The 24,514-nt window shown below is 39.6% G+C and overlaps 1 protein-coding gene across 1 annotated transcript in view; it reads right to left on the minus strand.

Moving 5' to 3' along the window:
* IPO9 (importin 9) overlaps positions 1–24,514 on the minus strand; it is a 1,198,493-nt gene that overhangs the window by 745,057 nt on the left and 428,922 nt on the right. Inside the window, exon 13 of the mRNA XM_044076674.1 lies at positions 23,373–23,512. Within this exon, the coding sequence (XP_043932609.1) occupies positions 23,373–23,512 (140 nt within the window). The remainder of the gene's footprint in view (positions 1–23,372; positions 23,513–24,514) is intronic.

Consider the following 24,514-nt stretch of genomic DNA (forward strand, 5'->3'; position numbering starts at 1 on the left):
AGAATTTAGTTTCTGCACCAACTTCAGTCAAACAGCTTTAAGAGTTCTGAGCTCTTACTCTGGAGTCCCTTTTCATGAGACTTGTTATAAAGGCCGATATCTGTCAAGAAGTCAACACAGCAGATTTGGAACAAAGCTACACAGACTCCAGCAAAAGATGCAAAATCTGCATACCTTAAAAATGTTCCCACCCTTTCATTAAAATCTAAAGCCTTCATCACAAAAGGTCAGTAAATCAACTTCCTGTTCTCTGTAGATCTAATCATTTGTGCCTACCAAGGACCTTTCATTTCCATCATGCTTGAAAATTATTAGCACACACTGCCAGCTAGATAGACGGGTCCTTCTAGTAAGATCAGATTTAGAGTGAAACCTGCTAGCCAGCAAAGGAGGACAAATCTGGGAGCAGACTGGCAGTTATTCACAGCAAGATGGGCTCTTTCCCCCCCACTCTGTCCCCATTCCCATAGATAGGACTCTGCAGAAGCAAGGCCTTCACTAACAGGATAAAGGAGCAAACTGAAACAACTAACCTGGATAAACTGCAAAAGTACAATTCTGCAATCCACTTTCCAGCTGTGTTTACTTCTTCAGCAAATAGGAAGCACTAGTGCACTGGGAGCTAGTCACAGCTATCATTCTGGCACGGAGGAAGAGCTTTAAACCCTTAATGCTTATGCCTCCAAAGCTAGGCTAATCCAGCACATCAGCCTGATGACATAACTCAGGTCACTGGGACTGCTGTCCGTGCTCCATTTTTTCTGTTCCATAGACATATGGCAGCATAAAAAAAAAACTAGGGATGCTTTACAGAGCCAAGAACTCTCACCAACACAAAACTACACTTGCCAATACGGATCTCCTCCCTACACGTCTTTATGGTACTCCCCAGCCCACTAACCTCCAGGCTTCACAAAAATTAAAAACAGTGCTATAACAAAAAGTTGCTACATTTGCAGCAAATACCTTTTTCAGGACCCAACTCTGTATATCAACTAAAAAACCTAATTTGTTAGAACAGTCATCAAGTAACATATACACAGCTTCTTACCACTTATAAAAATTATCTGGCATCTATCTGCCTGTCCAGCACCAAAATACAAATTCTACACAACTATGCTCCCAGTCGGTCACTGCGATCCAGTGACCAAAACCTCCTGTCTTATAAACCTCCAAAGATACACCACTGGAAAGCAGAGCCCTTGGACAAATGGAAACATGAATAAATGGACAAAAAACTTCTTTAAACGCACAGTCAAGCACAAACATTTTCATCACACTTAGACTTCATCGGATTAAAAGAATATTAAGTTCCCCCCTGCCTTTTATGCTTCCTGTGGTTTGTCACTAACCAATAAAGTAAAATACTTCATTAAACTCAGTTGACATACAAAGTTAAAAAAATTTTCATAAACAACCCTGTGCAATATATGAACTTAATTTTCAATATAATAATAAAATTCACATACAAAATGTTAACACAGTTAAAATACATTACAATACAAATAAAAAAACTACGTAAAAAACAATGTGTGAAAACACTTTCAGTCTGAAGACTTGAACTCGTGCTCCTCTAGTGGACAACCTCTAACGTAGTAATAAGTTACTACTTATAAGCTGGGAACTTTCAAACATCCTTACAGTTTTGCAGCTCTTAATTTTAAGAGCGAGGTTATTATTCATGTGTCCATTAAGGTTAGGGAAGCGATTGGCTTCTAGTTTAACTTGCCAAAAAAGCTCTATACTCCAGTTTCGCTTCCCATGCCCCACCCCATAAATCTATAGGGACTTTTTCGAAAACAAAAAACTTAGCTTTTGCCTGAATACAGCTTTTAGTATGTTTGTTTAGAAAGCTGGTTTCCTTCTTAATACTAATATCCCTATGATGCTCATAGATACGGTTCCTTAATCTTTTTAGTCTTCCCGATATAGAATGCACAGCAGGAATTACATACTGAAATACATATAACCCCTGTAGTGTTCCAATTATGAAAGGAATCAACCATAATCACCATATTCCTGCTTGGAATATTAACCCACCCCTCACTCAGAATTTGGACACATTGGGAACACGATCCACATTTAAAGGTTCCTGTCCTAGTGGTTCCTTTCCTTGCCCCCCCCCCCCCCAGAGTTCCCTTTCTCCAGCAATTCTTTAATATTGTTCCTCTTCTTGTATGTTATCTAGAGTTTGATGGACTTCAAGGAAGAAAGGTCTGGGAAATCTAAAAATTTCCCCCATTCATTAAAAATAATCTCTACAAATCTTCGAATCACCATTATATTCCATAATAAAGGCTCCATCAAACCTCGTCCCAGTGTCTGCTGTTGGGGGTACTCTGGTAATTGGTCCTTTACTCAAAGGGTAAAAATGCCCTCCTCATTTAGACATAACCTCTTCCTGAATAGTAAGAATCAACTCTTCCAGGTACCCACTTTCTAAAAAGAATTTCAACAGCGTTTCACATTCTATCCGAAAGTCGCCTTCATTGGAGGTCAGTCTACTGGACCTAATAAACTGTCCCTTAAGTATACTTTAGGACCTAGGGTGTGCACTAGAAAAGTGAAAAAAAGATTAGAGCAAGTTTCTTTTCTATAAAGAGTTGATTTAAGACCATCCTTAACCTTATGTACGGTGACATCTAAATAATTCATCCTGTCCATTGTTACTTGATGCGTTAATCTTTACAAAAACTAGTAGTAGTTTCCAAGTACTCCAAAAATTCAGGAAAACTTACTCTGGGTGTCATTCCAAAAAATACATGTCATCCAAAAATCATTTATACATGCTCCAACAGGACCTAAAGTCAGAATTCAAAATGTATTTATGCTCCCACATGGATAAAATAATATCTGCATATGTGAGAGCACAGTTATCCCCCATGTGCACTCCCTTAATTTGTTGGAAAAATTCCTCACCGAAGATGAAGTTGTTCAACACCAACTTCATCAACACCAAGCAAACAAAAATCATTCTGGTTTCCCTTGTTTTTTTAAAACCATTGCTTCCTCAAAGAGTTCAAGCCCTTAGTTACGGGAAATAACAGAATAAAGCTTTGATATCAATAGTTACAATTAATGCACCCAGCTCATCATATAGCGATTTATTTTTAGGAAATCTCAGGAGTCTTTCAAAATCTCTTTCGGTCCCCCAGAGTTGTTTTAACTTATGATCAAGGAATTTGGCTAAGGGGGTCATTTTGGAGCAGTGGGCTGCCACTGAGTCTAAAAAGGGGGCTACAATGTTCTTATGCACCTTGGGGATGCCAAATATTGTGGGGATTCTGGGTCTGTCATTCCTTAAATAATTTAAAGGTCTCTAGATCAACTGACCCTTCAAAGAGCAGGTCCTGTAGAATTAAATCAATTCTCCTGTAGGCAATGTTGATCTAATTTCTTTATACCCTCGTATAGGTGTTTGCATCCCCCAACAATTCCAGCACCTTACCTTCATACAAAATTTTATCCATTAGAACTACCCCCAACCCCACCCCACCCTTCTCTGGCCTCATTACCCTCACTTTACTATTGTTTTTCCAGAATATGGGGGAATGGGAGGCACAACAATAATGGACAGGAACAAAATTTGTCCATTAGGCAAAATGAACATGAACATATTGAACTAAAAAACCCTGAGGAATTTCCAGTACTTTGTAGGTCAGAAAGGATTATGACTAAAGGGGTTCAACAACTGCAGGATTTTCAGGTCAGAAAGGGAGGGTGGGGGAGGGGGAGACTAAACACACCCAGTGTACATATCCAGGTTAACCAGAATGTTTATACATGCGACAATTTCCACATTTTTAATTACAGTAAGATAGATGTAACCAGAGCATTTTGCACTGTTTGCTGAAGGTTTTAAGTTTATTCCTAAGAAAAAAATGTAACATTACAAACTTAATTTTAGATTTAAAACCGTTCACTAGAAAATTAAATGTAGAAGTTTTCTTTGAAGGAAAGAATGGTATGGTGAATAAGGAAACACCAAGAAGGAAAAGTATCTTTAATCCACCTGCAACTTGCGAATTTTGAAAAGGTGGTTGAAACATTTTAGGGAGGCCAGTCCAAAAGACAGAGTTGGACACAACCTCACTAGGAATGAAAGAGACCTTAGATAGTCTTAAAAAATTACAGTTGTGTACACTTACCATAAATGTAGATGTTAGAGTGCATTCATTGTTGCAGTCATTACATTTGGGTTATCTGCTTGCAGGTAGCCCTCAGTCGGCCTGATTATTAAAGTCTTGGGTCCTGCGCCGGTTGCTGTCTATCTTCCATGGTAGTCAGGGGTATAAAGCATGCAGCCAACGCCATTACATCAGTTTTTCTTGCCCCAGATGTCAGGTGCCCCCATAATGGGAAGTAATTAAATATAAGGTTACACCGCCAACAAAAAGCAAATACACCAGAAAGCTTAGGTATAGTAAACAAGAAGAGAGGAATAGCCAACAGAAGTTAGGGGGCTGGAGGGAGGGTAACGAGGACTGCAACAGTGAATACACTCAAACATCTACATTTATGGTAAGTGTACACAACCGTACTATGTTCTTAGTGTTTCACTGTTGCAGTCATTACATTTGGGTGTTTCACTGTTGCAGTCATTACATTTGGGTAGATTCCCAAAGCTAAGGAAGGGAGGAGGCAGTTACTGAGCATTAGAAGTAGCTATTAGGCCCTTCAAGACTGCAGTGGCAAAACCAGCTCTGGATTTAGAGAAAATTGGCAAGTGGTAATGCTTGGTATGTACAGAACTCCAGGTGGCAGTTTCTAGGATGTCCCTGGTAGGAACGCCTCTGAGAAAGGCTGTAGAAGTAGATGCAGCCCTGGTGGAATGGGGTCTTATCCCCTTGTGGGGTAGGTTTTCCATGGTGCTTGTAGCAGAAAAGAATGCAATGGCCTATCCACTTAGAAATGGTTTGCTTTGAAATGTCCTTCCCCTCTGCACCTGCAGCAAAGGCAACTAGCAGCTGTTCAGATTTCCTGAGAGGCTTGGTCCTGTCCAAGTAAAATCGAAGTTGTCTGTGCAAGTCCATGGAGTGCAGTATTCATTCCCCTTTGTTCTATGGATTAGAAAAGGTTGGCAAATGAATGGACTGATTAAGTGCCACACTGGATACCACCTTGGGCATAAAGGAAGAATTGGTCCCGAGAGACACCCAGTCCGCATGAAAGATGATGAAAGGCTCCACTGCCATGAGGGCCTGTAATTCAGACACCCTTCTTGCTGAAGTGATGACTGGAAGGAAGGCTGTTTTCCAAGAAAGAAATTTCAACTCCGCAGTTGCAGCTGGCTCAAAAGGAGCTAGAGTGAGCTTTCCAGTACAAAGATAAGGTCCCAGATAAGGTCCCAGGCAGGAGTAGGAGCTCTCCTGGGTGGTCTTAAATTTTTGGCCCCTCTGAGAAATTGTTTCAGTAGGGGTGAGAGAAGAGTGGTAGGGTCAGTATTGTAATGTGCTGAAATAGCTGAGGCATGAATTTTAGTGGAAGAGAAGGAAAGGCTCTTGTGAAGCATCTCTGTTAAGTATTGAAGAATAGGAGGTCTAGCTCAGGAACAGAATCTTTTCCACTTTTCAGCACAGAATTTTCTAGTACTAGGCCTCCTTGCCTCCAGGATGACATCCAGCACTTGTTTGCTGAGGGGTGGTAGAGGAGAACTCCGGTAATTGGCCAGGCTGCCAGGTTCAGGGTTTGAAGCTGGGGGTGCAGAATCTGGCCCTCCTGCTGGGACAGTAGGGAAGGAGTCTGAAGCAGGTGCCATGGCTCCAGTAGTGACATACTGTGCAAGAGGGGTGCCAGTGCTGGCGTGGTCAGTATGGTGCAATGAGTATTGTCCTTGGTTTGTCATTTTTGATCTTTAGTAAAACTTTCAAAAGGAGAGGCAGTGGGGGAAGGCATAAACTGAGAGGCTTTCCCATGTAAAGGATAGGGCATCCACTTTCCAAGTTTGTCTGCGGGGAGTCCTTGTGCAGAACTTGTCCAACTGGTAGTTCTGAGGGGAGGCAAACAGGTCAATCTCTGGGCTCCCCCACTTGTTTCTCAGAATGTTGAATATCTTTGGCTCCAGTTTCCACTCGTGTGGGTCCATGAGATTTCTGCTTAGTTCATTTGCCAGTGTATTTAGCTTGCCTGGCAGGAATTAAGCTTGTAGTTGCACTTGGTAACCCAATGCTGTGTTCCACAGAACCATGGCTAGTCTGCAGAGGGGGTATGAGTGACTTCCCCCCTGCTTGTTTATGCACCACATAACAGTGGTGGTGTTCTTTACCAATAATGGTCCTGGAAGAATGTGATCCCTGAAGGTTGTAAGAAAATTCTGTACAGCTAACATTACTTTTTGATTGATATACAGGTGCATTTGACTCTGGTTCCATTTGCCCTGAATGCACTGCCCAGCCAAGTGAGCCCCCCTCCATGCATAGTTTGATGCATCTGTTAGGGGTTTGGGCGGCAGGAGATAAACTGAATAGCAGCCCCTTGTTGTGGTGGCAGGCCTCTACCCACCAAAGGAACTGTCTTTATACAAGGAATGATGGGAATCATTGATTCCAGGTGCTGAGAAAGTTGACACCAGAGGCATTTTAGATACCATTGCAGTTTCCTCATATGCAGTCTTGCATATGGAATTAGTAGAATGCAAGAGGCCATGAACCCCAGGGTTTGCAGTATTTTCCTTGCAGAAAGCTGGGTCTTTGTGGCCAGTAGTTTGAAACAGGTTGTCAAACTTGTTTCTCTGGCGTGAGGTAGGCCATCTGGGAAGTTGTATTCAAGCTTGCTCCTATGAATACAATTTGTTGGCAGGGTACTAGGTGAGATTTCTTTTCCTTTATGGTGTACCCCAGTGAGGTTAGCAGTTTCTTTACAAATGCCAGATAATTTAATAGTATGCCCTGGCTTTCTGCCTGAATTAAACAATCGTCCAGGTATGGGTATATCTGAACATTTCTTTTCCTGCAGAATGCAATGACTGGAGCTAGGCACTGTGAATACCCTGGGCACAGTCGATAAGCCAAAGGGCAGTGCAGAGAACTGACAGTGCATGTAGCCTACTCTGAAGAATAGGTATATATTTTGTAAGATTCCCTTTATTGGGATGTACAGGTAAGCTTCCTTTAAATCCAATGTTGCCAACCAGGCATTTTTGCCTAGCATGGGAAGCAGTTGAAGAAGAGTTAGCATTTTGAATTTTGGGATTACCAAAAAGGTGTTTAGGATAGACAAGCCCAGAACAGGATGCCAGGTATCGTCTTTTCTGGGTACCAGGAAAAGTCTTGAATAAAACCCTTGTCCACATTACTCTTCTGGGACAGGTTGAACAGCCCTGATACTTAGAAGATTGAGAACCTGCTGTTGAGCCTCTGCCACTGATTTGGGAGTAGGTCTGGCCAACCATTTGGGGTTGGTAAGGAGTGGAAGTGGAATCTGTATCATTGGGAAAGTATATTTAGAACCCATTTGTCTTGGGTAATAAGCTCCCAAGTTTTTTGCATGCAGGGCGATCTTTCCCCCTAAAGAACAGTCAGTTGAGCAGGGCTTGGAAGGTTTAAGGTTAAGTCATTGTGACAGTTTAGTATAGGGAGGTGCCTTACACTTCCAGCTTTGGAAGAGGAATCCCCCCAATGCTTAGGCCTGTGAGTATCTTGAGACTGAAGCCTGGGTGGTCTGCTGGTCCTGGTTTTGGACCGAGAAGGCCTGGAAGAGACAGGAAAGGACCAATTCTTAGGTCAGTGCCTACTAAATATGGGAGGCTGCACTTGCAGGAACTAATAGTTTGCATAGATTTAGCTTTTTCCTCCATCTTTTTAAGTACTACTTCTGCTTTGTTATCAAACAGGCGGTCTTGGCTTAAGGGAGCATCCAGTAATTTAGCTTTAACATGATCTGGCAAGTTTTGTTCCTTAAGCCAAGCATGCCTTCTAAGTACAGAAGCAGTGACTGCAGCCCTGCAAGATGCCCCTAAGGAATCAAAACCACACTGCAAAGCATGTTTACCAACTTGTTCAGCAGAATGCATTAAATCCTGTAAATCTATTTTCAGCACAATCGGGAATCAACATAATTTTCTGTTTAAGTAATCCAATAATATGCTGCTGATACTCTAACATATGAAACTGGAAGTTTAAGACCCTGATGGCCAAAGTAGCAGAGGTGTATACCTTCTTACCCCATCTATCCAGGGCCCTGGATCTCTATCAAAGGGGGTAGGGTTTTTGGCAGTAGTAGCTTTAATGCCTTTGGGTCCCTGTGAAATAGGCTCTGGATCCGCAGTAGGATTCTTAAAGAGGAACTTGTGAGAGTCAGGTACTCTAATACCTGTCAGGTTTCCTGGGAGCCACAGGTAAAGTGTCTGGGGCCAGGCTAGATTCCATGAAGGCATCATCTACAATGTCCAGTACAACAGGGATAGCTAAAGGCCTGTGTTGAGGTAGGAGTAAGAATTCCCTAAGCCTCTTTTTAGAGTCAGAGTAATCCTGGTTTTCCCAGTGGAAATGCTCCCTAAGGAGTAAGCAAAGTTTCACCAAAAGAGAAATCTTCTGGAGGGGAGACAGACGGAATGGAGTCCTCTGCATTAGAATCCTCATAGGTAGTTAAGGGCAAATCCTGGTCATCAGAAGAAACAGAAATTTCAGAATCCTGATCCGAAGAATTAGAAGGAAAAAGAAGTTATGTACTCACCATAACGTTGCATCTGAGTAGGTAACTTCATCTGTCAGCAACCTGTGGGTATCGGATCTGAGCCAGCAGCTTCCCAAGCTAGAGATCCGAGCTCCTCCCCCTTACCCATAATACCCTGTGACCTCCTTCCAATCCTCTGATCGCGTTTGCCCATCTATATAACCTCACAACCACAAAACAGCCTGAAAAACCTTAACCTAAGGATTAACAAGAGACTTGATAAACCACCCTAGGGTTCGGGTAATCAAAAAACCAGGTGGAGAACGGAGCCGAGGGGAGGAAGGCCCGGAGACCTTCTGGGGCGACGAGAGCACTTTGGCAGGTAGGGCCGAGAGGTCTGAGTCGGCCCGCCGCTTGTGGCTTCGGTGCCTTTCTCCCTCCCTCTTTCCTCTCTCTCCCATCTTTTTTAGATTCCCTCTCTCCTTGGGAAGAGGTGGGAGGTCGAGTCCCAGCCAAGGGAGGGGGACAGCAGGCTGAGCAGCCACGACTGTAGCCAGAGGGAGAGGCAGAAGTAGACGACTCCGCGGGTAGGAGACCCACCAGATTCAGCTTATTCCTCCTATCCCTCAGGGCCTGGGGGTTAAAGGTTGCGCAAATCTGGCAGCCTGAGGTCAGATGAGGTACCCCCAGGCAGAGGACGCACCGAGTGTGGCCATCTGCTGGGGATAGCTTATGGCCACACTCAGTGTACTTAGAAAAGATGGCCTTTGGGGCCTCGGCAATGATTTCTAGATAAAAGACACACACATGCCCTTCACAAACACCCAAGGGAAAAGAGGGGTGTATTAGGAGTTAAACTACGAGGGAGTAAAGCTAAGGGATTTAAACTATTAATCTAAACTGACCACACACACAAACTAAGAGATTTTTAAGCAAAAATACTCAATCGCCTGAAAATGCTAGGAGCTCAAAAACTCGTGCTTGACCAAGCCGCGGAAAACAAGATCCGAGGATTGGAAGGAGGTCACAGGGTATTATGGGTAAGGGGGAGGAGCTTGGAGCTCTGATCTCTAGCTTGGAAAGCTGCCGGCTCGGATCCGGGTCAGATCAGATACCCACTGGTTGATGACGAAATGAAATTGACTTCAGATAATCAGTTCTAGGGCTCTTAGGGAGAGAAGGGTGGCTTCCCCTAATTAGAGTAATAAGGTCTTCAGACATTATTTGTTTTTCTTTTAGGTATAGGGGCCTGACCATGCGGTCTGGGCGGTTTTCTAGGCATGGGTAGAGTTTTAGGCCTTGAAGATGATGGCGGTTTGATATGCAAGTTAGTAGGCCTGAATACACCCTCAGAAGCCGGTTCCTGCACAGCGGCTCCGGACCCATCCAAGGTAGAGACATCTGCAGGTTCCAGAGTCGAAGCAGCATCTTGTGGCATACCAGACTCTGAATGGGTCTCAGAAGAGGCCTGCGAATCTGAAGTAGCCAGTATCAGGGGCTGGGGAAAGCACCTCAGAGTACCGGTGAACTGGCGACTAGCTTAACGGAAGCATCGACGGCAGCTTTGGTCCTATGCAGTCTGTCTCTGTCTTTCTTTATGTTTTTTCAGAATGTCGGTAGTCGGATGGCTTACTAAAGCCATTTTTGGATAATTGAACAGAGTAGCAAAAGCACCAGAGGAGAAAGGCAACTTGGTCCTTGCTGGAAAAATGGATTTTATTACCACAAAACGACTGGAACACAAACGTAGATCCAAAACAGTCCCAAAGCACAAACGCTACGTCTCCACACCTGCGTTTTCGTTTACGACACTTCTTCAGATGCAATACAGTACATCCATTCTAACCTTGCTTATAAATACATTCAATTGATATAATTAACCAATTAATAAAACACACTTGTAATTCATCATCTAATTACAGCTTACTAACTCATGCTTACTAAAAACCTTTAAAAACTTTTTTAAAAACTCATGAAATTGAAAACTAAACACATTACTTAAACCATGATATAAGAACGTAAAAGACACCATTCATTTTCAAAATACATATAACAAAAGTCATTCATACATAAGATTAAATACAATAATATATAAATATCTGCCTACATCTTATCCATTTTATTACTCCACATACTCCCTCTAGTGGTAAAATAAGGATGTTACACAGAACCCAAAAATCACATTATTAAAAATTAGAGTTATAGCTTCCTATCTTATTCTATTAAAAGTAGATCTTAATTACTAAATTGATATTGCCACGCAACTATAGGGTTAAGTACCTTACATACAAAGGAGAAGAGTAAAAGAATACAAAACACTTCAAAAAACTGACCTTTTTAATTTTGAGAATAAGCATAACACTCAAAGCTTAGCTGCCCTCAATTTCAACACAGGCAATAAGGATACAATATTATTAAGGCCTGGTTTGGTATACGATTCCAACTGTAGTTGCCATAACAGTTCTTTATATTCGATCGTATCCTCCCCATGGCCCCCCTCGTATGTCTTTCTTAACCACTTCCAACACAAAAAAGTGAAATTCTGCATCCAAACATTTTATTTTATGTCTGGACAAAGCATTATTGGGGCACCCGGTTTTAATATAATAATTGTGCTCATATATCCGATTTTTCAATTTACTTTTGGATTTCCCCACATAAAAAGCTTGGCATTTTTTTACAAATGCTCAAATAAATAATTCCACTTGTGTGACTATTTGCATATTCAGTACTCCTCACCAAAATATCCCTACTCTGTATATGGACTGAATCACGGGCATATATAAACGGACATTGCGGACAACTACCGCATTTAAATGTTCCAATTCTGCCCTTCTTACTAAATTGAACCCTCCCCTTTGTTTCAAAATAATTTTTAAGGTTCTTTCCCTTCCTAAAGGTGCATTTCAACAGGTGTTCATAAAGGCGATTCAAATCAGACAAGCTCGCCAAATTTTTGCCATTCAGTCTTTAAGTTAAAAATAAATTTTGCTTCACCATTATAATCCAGAACAAGATTACTAGTACCCTCGAACCTATCTACCTGGCACAATGATTTCGTTGGTTCATCTATTCCTAATATTGGATGAAATTTGTTCTCTCCCAGACACCACCTCTTTTTCTACTTCAAATACTAATACATCAGGGTATCCTCTCTCTAGGAACATTCTATGTAGCTTCTCACATTCTTCATGAAAATCTTCATTCCTAGAGCACATTCTGCTAGCCCTCACGTACTGCCCTTTAATAATTCCTTTTTTATGGTGGTGTGGGTGTGCACTAGAATAGGACAAGTATGAATTGGAATAATTATCTTTCCTATAAACCTTCGAAAAAAACCTACCTTCCTCCTTCCCTACATAAATATCTAAATATTGTAAGCAATCTTTATTCTTATTAAAGGTAAAGGTAAGGAAGCTGGTAATGCCAGATAAATAATCAAAGAAAGCAGAAAATTCGCTCAGTGCCAATCCATAACAAGCATATATCGTCCAGGTAGCGCTTATATAATTTCCAACACTTTTTAAACCTGGAATTGAGGACAAACTTCTGTTCCCATATATCCAGGATAATATTAGCATAGGTGGGTGCACAACGTGCACCCATAGCAACCCCCTGAACCTGCCTGAAGAACTCACCCTCATAATGTATAAAATTATTGGCCAATACTAAATCCATAAGGGTCAGAATCAAATGAAAATCATTTTGAGAATTGCCATACTCTACCAAGGCTTCTTCAAACAATTCCACACCGTCTTTGTGCGGTATGGACGAAAATAAGTCAATAATATCTAAAGTAATAAACATTAAGTTTTCATCAAACAGTTCTTCCTTCAAATTCCTTAATAGGTCCCAGGAGTCTTTAACTATCCCTGGCCCTTCCTTCAAAATTTCTTTAAGTTTAACGTCCAGCCATTTAGCAATGGGGGCTGTCACTGAACCCTCAGAAGCGACAATTGGTCTCATAGGTGGGTTAATAATATTTTTATGGACCTTCGGCACTCCAAATATCACCGGTACTTTTGGTTTACCCACAGACAAATACCTAAAAGTATTAATATCAGTAGACCCCTCCAAGAGCAGGTCATTTAACACAACCCCCACTTTTTGGTTGCCTATATTAATCTCATTCACTGATGACCTCACATACCCATCTTCATTCTGCAGCAATTCCATCATTTTTGAATCAAACTATCTGGTCCATCATAACAGTGCCCCCACCCTTATCCGGTTTTGAAATCCGAATATTCTTATCACCTGCTAATTGTTGCAATAACCTATTTTCTTCCATTGTAAGATTCGGAGTAACTCTTCTATTAGATAGTTCATTTCTAATTCTTTTTTCCACTAAGTTCTCAAAATTTTTAAGCTGTTGATTTATAGGAGGATTAAAAATACTTCTTTTCCTTAAATTATTAACACCTGTTCCTATAACATTTCCATTCTGTTTCTGGAACATAAGTTCAAAATTCTTCTTTTGAATAAACAATTTTAAATCAATAAGAACTTTGCTGACATCAGCTTTTTTATTTGGTACAAATTTTAGTCCCTTTGTGAACAATCGGAAATAAACCTCATTAACTTCCAGGGCACTATAATTATATATATTGTACCCGTTCCTTTTACAAACTATCCCTTCCTTCAACAATCCATCATTCTGGGGCACGTCATTTAACCCACCATCCAACTCAACTACCACTTCTGGTTGTTCTTGTTGTAATTCCTGTAATGGGTCCGTTGGTATAGCCCCCCTCCCCCTCCTGAAAGTTTTTTTGATAGTTCCTTTGATTGTAATTCCTTATACGTTCAGATCTTCTCAATTCTGGGAACACCTGTTCATCACTCAAACCAATATTATCCTGTCCTTGTTCTGTCTCTTCGAAAACTAGTTCTTGATTAGACTGATAATTAAATTTTTTATTATTACTATTAGTATAAGCACCTCTTGGGTTGGGGTAATTAGTTTTTTGTTTATATTCCTCCATGTCCCTCCCAAGCTTTTTACACTTTCTCTCAAAGACATTAGCTAAACTTCTCTCAATATTATTTAACATAATCTGATATTTTTTCCGATTTTCATCCATGGAAAACAAAAGGTCATTAACTATCACCTTATTCAATTCCTCTAATTCCAAATTCAGGCCCTCCATTTCCCTAGAATTTTCTTTCACTATAGCTTTTAAAATATCAAGGCCACAATTATTGAAAATAATCAGCAATTCCTGATGAAAATCAGACCCTACTTTCACTTTATTAGGGTACTTGCATATCCGTAACCCTTTCGGGACAATACTTAAACTTATACATTCCTTCAGATAAGCATTCTCAAGCTCTAAATTTTTAAATTTAAACATTCCGTCAAAACGATCCATGTTCTGCTTAAACGTACTATTAAACTCAACATCCTTATTACTAGGCAGATTTTTAGAATTAAAACAATATTTTACTTTTAAAACAGAATTAAAGTCCAACTGTCCATTGTAAGTGTCTTTTTGGCTGGTACCTGTCTGTTGGGAATTCGCAACAATATCGCTGAACCCTCTAGCGTTTTGGCCATACTGCTTAGGTCTCGCTCCATTCACCACTTCCATTCGCTGCTTAACCGCTGGATTCTGGTCTTCACTTTGCAAAGATCTAAAGCACGTCGGTACACCAATGCCAAATTCACTGCCATCAACTGTTCCGGACCCGAAAAGTGGTCTATCCCCAGAAATACCTTCATAGTCCGACTGACTGTTGGACCGCTGCCTGCATCGCCGCCTCTCCCTCCTTGGGAGAGCTTCCTGGTTCAGCGGAAGTGCTGAGGGTGAACTCTGCGTACCGCCACTTTCCTTGGTCATAAGCTCAAGTAATTGGGTTAGTTGCCCAGACAAAATGTCCAACTTAGCGTTAGTGTCCAACCGTAGATCACCTTCAATTGGTGCTATAGTGCCCTCCACTACAGCACCAATTGAAGGTGATCTACGGTTGGACACTAACGCTAAGTTGGACATTTTGTCTGGGCAACTAACCCAATTACTTGAGCTTATGACCAAGGAAAGTGGCGGTACGCAGAGTTCACCCTCAGCACTTCCGCTGAACCAGGAAGCTCTCCCAAGGAGGGAGAGGCGGCGATGCAGGCAGCGGTCCAACAGTCAGTCGGACTATGAAGGTATTTCTGGGGATAGACCACTTTTCGGGTCCGGAACAGTTGATGGCAGTGAATTTGACATTGGTGTACCGACGTGCTTTAGGTCTTTGCAAAGTGAAGACCAGAATCCAGCGGTTAAGCAGCGAATGGAAGTGGTGAATGGAGCGAGACCTAAGCAGTATGGCCAAAACGCTAGAGGGTTCAGCGATATTGTTGCGAATTCCCAACAGACAGGTACCAGCCAAAAAGACACTTACAATGGACAGTTGGACTTTAATTCTGTTTTAAAAGTAAAATATTGTTTTAATTCTAAAAATCTGCCTAGTAATAAGGATGTTGAGTTTAATAGTACGTTTAAGCAGAACATGGATCGTTTTGACGGAATGTTTAAATTTAAAAATTTAGAGCTTGAGAATGCTTATCTGAAGGAATGTATAAGTTTAAGTATTGTCCCGAAAGGGTTACGGATATGCAAGTACCCTAATAAAGTGAAAGTAGGGTCTGATTTTCATCAGGAATTGCTGATTATTTTCAATAATTGTGGCCTTGATATTTTAAAAGCTATAGTGAAAGAAAATTCTAGGGAAATGGAGGGCCTGAATTTGGAATTAGAGGAATTGAATAAGGTGATAGTTAATGACCTTTTGTTTTCCATGGATGAAAATCGAAAAATATCAGATTATGTTAAATAATATTGAGAGAAGTTTAGCTAATGTCTTTGAGAGAAAGTGTAAAAAGCTTGGGAGGGACATGGAGGAATAAACAAAAAACTAATTACCCCAACCCAAGAGGTGCTTATACTAATAGTAATAATAAAAAATTTAATTATCAGTCTAATCAAGAACTAGTTTTCGAAGAGACAGAACAAGGACAGGATAATATTGGTTTGAGTGATGAACAGGTGTTCCCAGAATTGAGAAGATCTGAACGTACAAGGAATTACAATCAAAGGAACTATCAAAAAAACTTTCAGGAGGGGGAGGGGGGCTATACCAACGGACCCATTACAGGAATTACAACAAGAACAACCAGAAGTGGTAGTTGAGTTGGATGGTGGGTTAAATGACGTGCCCCAGAATGATGGATTGTTGAAGGAAGGGATAGTTTGTAAAAGGAACGGGTACAATATATATAATTATAGTGCCCTGGAAGTTAATGAGGTTTATTTCCGATTGTTCACAAAGGGACTAAAATTTGTACCAAATAAAAAAGCTGATGTCAGCAAAGTTCTTATTGATTTAAAATTGTTTATTCAAAAGAAGAATTTTGAACTTATGTTCCAGAAACAGAATGGAAATGTTATAGGAACAGGTGTTAATAATTTAAGGAAAAGAAGTATTTTTAATCCTCCTATAAATCAACAGCTTAAAAATTGAGAACTTAGTGGAAAAAAGAATTAGAAATGAACTATCTAATAGAAGAGTTACTCCGAATCTTACAATGGAAGAAAATAGGTTATTGCAACAATTAGCAGGTGATAAGAATATTCGGATTTCAAAACCGGATAAGGGTGGGGGCACTGTTATGATGGACCAGATAGTTTATGATTCAAAAATGATGGAATTGCTGCAGAATGAAGATAGGTATGTGAGGTCATCAGTGAATGAGATTAATATAGGCAACCAAAAAGTGGGGGTTGTGTTAAATGACCTGCTCTTGGAGGGGTCTACTGATATTAATACTTTTAGGTATTTGTCTGTGGGTAAACCAAAAGTACCGGTGATATTTGGAGTGCCGAAGGTCCATAAAAATATTATTAACCCACCTATGAGACCAACTGTCGCTTCTGAGGGTTCAGTGACAGCCCCCATTGCTAAATGGCTGGACGTTAAACTTAAAGAAATTTTGAAGGAAGGGCCAGGGATAGTTAAAGACTCCTGGGACCTATTAAGGAATTTGAAGGAAGAACTGTTTGATGAAAACTTAATGTTTATTACTTTAGATATTATTGACTTATTTTCGTCCATACCGCACAAAGAAGGTATGGAATTGTTTGAAGAAGCCTTGGTAGAGTATGGCAAGTTTTCTCAAAATGATTTTCGTTTGATTCTGACCCTTATGGATTTAGTATTGGCCAATAATTTTATACATTATGAGGGTGAGTATTTCAGGCAGGTTCAGGGGGTTGCTATGGGTGCACGTTGTGCACCCACCTATGCTAATATTATCCTGGATATATGGGAACAGAAGTTTGTCCTCAATTCCAGGTTTAAAAAGTGTTGGAAATTATATAAGCGCTACCTGGACGATATATGCTTGTTATGGATTGGCACTGAGCGAATTTTCTGCTTTCTTTGATTATTTATCTGGCATTGCCAGCTTCCTTACCTTTACCTTTAATAAGAATAAAGATTGCTTACAATATTTAGATATTTATGTAGGGAAGGAGGAAGGTAGGTTTTTTTCGAAGGTTTATAGGAAAGATAATTATTCCAATTCATACTTGTCCTATTCTAGTGCACACCCACACCACCATAAAAAAGGAATTATTAAAGGGCAGTACATGAGGGCTAGCAGAATGTGCTCTAGGAATGAAGATTTTCATGAAGAATGTGAGAAGCTACATAGAATGTTCCTAGAGAGAGGATACCCTGATGTATTAGTATTTGAAGTAGAAAAAGAGGTGGCGTCTGGGAGAGAACAAATTTCATCCAATATTAGGAATAGATGAACCAACGAAATCATTGTGCCAGGTAGATAGGTTCGAGGGTACTAGTAATCTTGTTCTGGATTATAATGGTGAAGCAAAATTTATTTTTAACTTAATAAAGACTGAATGGCAAAAATTTGGCGCGCTGTCTGATTTGAATCGCCTTTTTGAACACCCGTTGAAATGCACCTTTAGGAAGGGAAAGAACCTTAAAAATTATTTTGAAACAAAGGGGAGGGGTCAATTTAGTAAGAAGGGCAGAATTGGAACATTTAAATGCGGTAGTTGTCCGCAATGTCCGTTTATATATGCCCGTGATTCAGTCCATATACAGAGTAGGGATATTTTGGTGAGGAGTACTGAATATGCAAATTGTCACACAAGTGGAATTATTTATTTGAGCATTTGTAAAAAATGCCAAGCTTTTATGGGGAAATCCGAACGTAAATTGAAAAATCGGATATATGAGCACAATTATGATATTAAAACCGGGTGCCCCAATAATGCTTTGTCCAGACATAAAATAAAATGTTTGGATGCAGAATTTCACTTTTTTGTGTTGGAAGTGGTTAAGAAAGACATACGAGGGGGGCCATGGGAGGATACGATCGAATATAAAGAACTGTTATGGCAACTACAGTTGGAATCGTATACCAAACCAGGCCTTAATAATATTGTATCCTTATTGCCTGTGTTGAAATTGAGGGCAGCTAAGCTTTGAGTGTTATGCTTATTCTCAAAATTAAAAAGGTCAGTTTTTTGAAGTGTTTTGTATTCTTTTACTCTTCTCCTTTGTATGTAAGGTACTTAACCCTATAGTTGCGTGGCAATATCAATTTAGTAATTAAGATCTACTTTTAATAGAATAAGATAGGAAGCTATAACTCTAATTTTTAATAATGTGATTTTTGGGTTCTGTGTAACATCCTTATTTTACCACTAGAGGGAGTATGTGGAGTAATAAAATGGATAAGATGTAGGCAGATATTTATATATTATTGTATTTAATCTTGTTATGTATGAATGACTTGTTTTGTTATATGTATTTTGAAAATGAATGGTGTCTTACGTTCTTATATCATGGTTTAAGTAATGTGTTTGTTTAGTTTTCAATTTCATGAGTTTTTACAAAGTTTTTAAAGGTTTTTAGTAAGCATGAGTTAGTAAGCTGTAATTAGATGATGAATTACAAGTGTGTTTTATTAATTGGTTAATTATATCAATTGAATGTATTTATAAGCAAGGTTAGAATGGATGTACTGTATTGCATTTGAAGAAGTGTCGTAAACGAAAACGCAGGTGTGGAGACATAGCGTTTGTGCTTTGGGACTGTTTTTGGATCTACGTTTGTGTTCCAGTCGTTTTGTGGTAATAAAATCCATTTTTCCAGCAAGGACCAAGTTGCCTTTCTCCTCTGGTGTTTTTGCTACAAGTGTGTGTTTGTTCGGTGCTAGCCTCCTTTTTGTTGTTTAATTGAACAGAGTACCAAAATAGTTAGATGCAAAAATGGACAGCAAATAGAGGATTAAATAAGGCACAAAACTGACAGCGAGGAAAATAGTGGTCTGGGCCTAAGCAAGGAATGCAGTATGAATGAAAATCTTCGAGGTATTTGCTTTCCACAAGAAATACAATTGTTAACTTTTACAGACATTGGTTTAGAGCAAGAAAAAGGATTCCCCAATGGGGTACTCAGCTTTTTCTAAGACTTCGGATCTGAAACACGAAAAACAAAAATTTCAGGAGTAGGCCGACCAGCACTTGCGAATTGCTTCTGCTTCAAGCACCGCAAGAAAGACTGATGTATTGCATCGGCTGCATGCTTTATACTCCTGACTACCTGACGTCATGGAAGATGAGATCGCAACAGACAAAGGACCCAAGACTTTGATAATCAGGCTGACTGAGGGCTACCTGCAAGCAGATAACCCAAATGTAATGACTTCAACAGTGAAAGAACATTAATAGTAAAGTGAGGGTAATGAAGCCAGACAAGGGTGGGTGGGTAGTTCTAATGGATACACTTTTGTATGAAGGTAAGATGCTGGAATTGTTGGGGGATACAAACACCTATACGAGGGTATCAAGAAAGGAGATCAACACTGCCTACAGGAGAATTGATTTAATTCTTCAGGACCTGCTCTTTGAAGGGTTGATTGATCTAGAGACCTTAAATGTATTTAATGAATGACAGCCCAGAATCCCCACAATATCTGGCATCCCCAAGGTACATAATACATTGTAGACCCCCCTTTTAGACCCATAGTGGCAGCACATGGCTCCAGAACAACCTACTTGGCCTAATACCTTGACTATAAGTCATAACAACTCTGGGGGACCGAAAACAAGATTTTGAAAGACTCCTGGGATTTCCTTAGAAATATACCACTATGTAATGAGCCGGGTACATTAATCTTTGTAACTATTGATAAAGATTTATTCTCTGTTATTCTCCATAAAGTAGGGCTTGAACGTTCAGAGGAAGCACTAGTTTTAAAAAACAAGGGAAACCAGACTGATTTTCGTTTATGCTTGATGTTGGTGAAGTTGGTGTTAAAGAACAACTTCATCTTCTTCGGTGAGGAATTTTTCCAAAAGATTAAGGGGTGGCCATGGGGGCTGTGCTCCCACATATGCAAATATTTTATCCATGTGGGAACATAAATACATTTTGAATTCTGACTTTAGGACCTTTTGGAGCATGCATAAACTATATTTGGATAACATATGTTTTTTTTAGAATGACACCCAGAGAAAGTTTTCTGAATTTATGAAGTACTTCAGAAACTACTATTTTTTTTTTTTTTTTTTTTTTTTAGATTTACGCAAGTAACAATGGACATGATGAATTATTTAGATGTCACCATACACTAGGTTAAGTATGGTCTTAAAATCAACTGTTTATAGAAAAGAAACCATTCTTTTTTGCACTTTTCTAGTCCTCACCCTATGTCCCAAAAAAGTAGAACACTTACAGGACAATTTATTAGGGCCAGTAGACTGACCTCCAATGAAGGCGACTTTCGGGCAGAACGTGAAACCCTGTTGAAATTTTGTTTTAGAAAGGGGGTATCACGAAGAGTTGATTTACTATTCAGGAAGGTCATGTCTAAACGATGAGGGCATTTTTACCCTTTGAGCAAAGGACCAATTACCCGAGTACGCCCAACAGAAGACACAGGGATGATGTTTGACAGAGCCTTTATTATGGAATATAATGGTGATTTGAAGATTTGTAGAGATATTTTTAACGAATGGGGGAAATTTTCATATTTCATATGCCTTTCTTCCTTGAAGTCCAATAAACTCCAGATAACATACCAGGGGAATAATATTAAATAATTGCTGGAGAAAGGGAACTCGGGGGGGGGGGGGGGGGGGGGACAGGGGAAGCACCACTAGGACAGGAACCTTTAAATGCAGATCGTGTTCCCAATGTGTCAACATGCTGAATGAGGGAAGGGTTAATATTTCAAGCAGGAATATGGTAATTATGGTTGATTCATTTTATAATTGCAACACTACAGGGGTTATATATATATTTCAGTATGTAATTCCTGCAGTGCATTCTATATTGGGAAGACTGAAAGTTAAGGAACTGCATCTATGAGCATCACAGGTATATTAGTATTAAGAAGGAAACCAACACCCTATACAAACATACTAAAAACTGTATTCAGGCAAAATGAAAGTTTTTTGTTTTGGAAAAAGTCCCTACAGATTTAAGGGGTGGGGCACAGGAAGCGAAATTGGAGTAGAGAGCTTTTTTGGCAAGTTAAACTAGAAGCTGATCGCTTCTCTGGCCTTAATGGACACATTAATATAGCCCAGTCTTAAAATTAACAGCTGCAAACCTGTAAGGGTGTTTGAAAGTTTCCAGCTTATAAGAACTATTACTACTACGTTACAGAGGTTGTCCACTAAAGGGGCACGAGTTCAAGTCTTAAGAATGAAAGTGTTTTCACACTTTTTTTTTTTTACATAAAATTTTATTCGCAATGTATTTTAACTGTTTTATTAACATTTTGCATATAAATTTTATGATTATATTGAAAATTAAGATGGCATATTGCACAGGATGGTTTATGTGAAGTTTTTTAACTTTATATGTCAACTGAGTTTAATGAAGTATTTTACTTGATTGGTTAGTGACAACCACAGGAAGTATAAAAGGCAGGGCAAAGTTAATGTTCTTTTAATATGAAAAAGTCCAAGTGTGACGAAAATGTTTCTGTGCCTGAATGTGCATTAAAGAAGGGGTTTTTTTTCCGTTTATTCAAGTGTTTCCGCTTGTCCAAGGGCTTTGCTTTCCAGTGGTTTATGGTTGGTGGTTACTAGTGAATTTTACACCATTTCCTTCTGTTTTTTGCTGGTTCTTATAAACCTATCAAATCTGCTCTGCATCATCTGCATTCGTACAAGGTTGTTAGGGAATGAACTCTTAACCTGAATCCATCAGGTCTATATCCTCCCTCCCCATCTTTCAAAACTACTCTAAGAGTTCCTATCTAAAATCTGTCTCTGTTCTTGCTCAAAACCAGGATAAACGTCATGCCTAAATGTGAACAAGTACCTTTTCATTCCTTATACTTCCTTACTCTCCCTTCACTTACCTCCTTACTGTTATTAAACTCTTCCCTGACTCTCTAAATACACAAGTACGTTTTTCCCCACACTTCATATTGTGATTCCTGTTTGTATTAGACTAACTTGCTTTAATTTCTCTACAATCTAAAACGTTCCTAAATATTAAATGATTGTCATAACTTGTATAGATTCTTAACCAATGTTTTGTCTAATATGTTAAAATTTAAACTGCAGATGTTTTTGTTTTATTTTTAATGACTGTAAAATTATTTAAAATGTGTTGTAATAATGTGGAGCTTTCCTTCCTGGGTGTCTGCTGAAAGTGGGCTTCTACCATGTCAGACTTTCCTGGTAATCAAACATCAGTCAATACATACATTTCTATTTTCACTGACAGTACAGAATGGACTTAAGTCCCCAGTGATTATGTACACATGTAGAAACTTGCAACTTTCCAGTACAGGAGCCCTAAAAAGGAACTAATTATGAACTGCAACAAGGAGCCAGATTTAACAACCTACAACATCCATGCTTTTCAAACAGGTTCTGTTTAAAACATTACAATACAAAACAGAAGCAATTGTTCACATTTTTAACTAAACAATCAGGAGAAAATGCTGGATATGTGGTGAAGCAGTAAGTTATACGCTGAAAAATAAAAGTCACCATATACATTCCAAATACTACATTTAAATAAATGTCGCAACTTCATTTCTTTCAGAAATTTAAACCTATGGCAGTACAAGCAGTCTGACCCAAGTATGCTTGAATGCTGAAAAAAGTACTCAAACTTATAAGTAAATCACCCTGCCATAAACACAGAAGACTGTTTAGGAAACCAGAGCAATTACTTGACAACCGCACTACTGCAATCCCACATATCAATTAAAATGAAAGTGTGGGAGAGCACTACAAACCCAACATTTATACATAACTGACCAACTTCCAGCCAGAAAGTTGAGAATACGAGCATGACAAGGCACATACATATATCATATTAACACACTTACACAAATGGTATAAATCTAAGAAAAGTGGCCTTTTCCAGAGGACATTACACTGAATGGCAAATTCGAAAGTTCCAGTCAAAGATGTAGTCCTACTGCTCTTTCACTCTTAGCAGCTCACTCTCAGTATGAGGAAAGTCAGCAAAAAGGTATAGGTGGTTTGTTCAGTGTCAAAAACAACTTCTGAAAAACAGAACACAAGACTGGATGACCTGACATCTGGATCTCGGCCATCCTTCATGTAAGCCTGTTCCAAATGAAAACAATGCTTTAATTAAGTGGATACTTACAAATTTGATAAAGCCCACTACTTGTCATTCAGTCTCCATTTCTCATAGAAGAGTTTACCAAATACAGCACGTTTAAAATGGACTCCATCCAATACCTGAAAGATTGAGGTCTGCAAGGACGACATTGCTGAGAAATCCATGCATATCAAACTGAATTCTTCCATTCTTCACACTGTCTGTAATGATGCTCTTCACAGATCCCAGAGCCAACATACAAGCTTCGTGAACTTTCCACCTGCAATGTGCAATAATTAAACAAATGTGCTCTGCTTAAAGAAAAAATATCAAAACGCAACAGGGATTACACACACAAAAAAAAAAAGATTGTTTAATTTTCCTAACAACGGCTCACTTCAGTGGTTGAACTTCCAAAGTTAAGGCAAAAGCTACACTGCCTCTATCACATGACATACACTACCAATGGAGCGTCATTTGACAAAAATGAAAGTATAAATTCATTAAAGATGCACAAAATTCAGTACTCCACCATGTTATTTTTGATCACCTGCATGGCTTAAACTAAGTTTTCATACACTGCTTAAATATAGTCTTGAGACGATTTTCATTACAAACAACCAATATTTCATTTTAATCCCTCACCACAGTCTAGAAAATTCAACGATCCCCACAGTGATGCATGTCACCTGTTCTGGTCAGCCCCCCCCCCCCCCCCCCGGGGGGTGGATTCTTTTTCCAGGAATATTTGTTTTATCAAAATCATGAATCCTGCTGACTAGTGGTTGAAGGCAAAAGTTAGGAAATGAGCAGACAGCTGACTAGACTTTCTTTGCCTAGAATAGATCTTGACTCACTGACCACTAGTGGCCATCTAGAAAATTCCAATCATAAAACCTACACCCTGAATAAACATCTTATGCAAATCAGCTGAACTGGAAATTTCCATACACATTCAAACAATATATGAAAGAAAAACAGCTCTGTGGCCCAAAGAGTAAAGACACTGAATGCAATCCCAGTAAGAGGAGTTTCAGCACTAGAGAAACCAGTCAGGAAGGAGTGTATGGGTATAGCCAACTGACCTCTCCCCCAAGGGCAATGGGCTGCCTGTAGGAAGTGCCCCTTGCAGTAATCAGGGGATGGCCTCTACAGTCGGTCCATTTCTCGCACACACAGTTTAGATGGGTGCATGTAAGGAGTAGAGCTTAAAAGCAGCAAAACGAACCTCAAAACTACCACTGACAGCTGGGATTCTCCCCTCTACCTCTTCTCCAGTGAT

This window comes from Protopterus annectens, chromosome 7.part0 (assembly GCF_019279795.1).
Source record: "Protopterus annectens isolate FY-2018-M chromosome 7.part0, PAN1.0, whole genome shotgun sequence".
Taxonomy (NCBI): Eukaryota; Metazoa; Chordata; order Ceratodontiformes; family Protopteridae; genus Protopterus; species Protopterus annectens.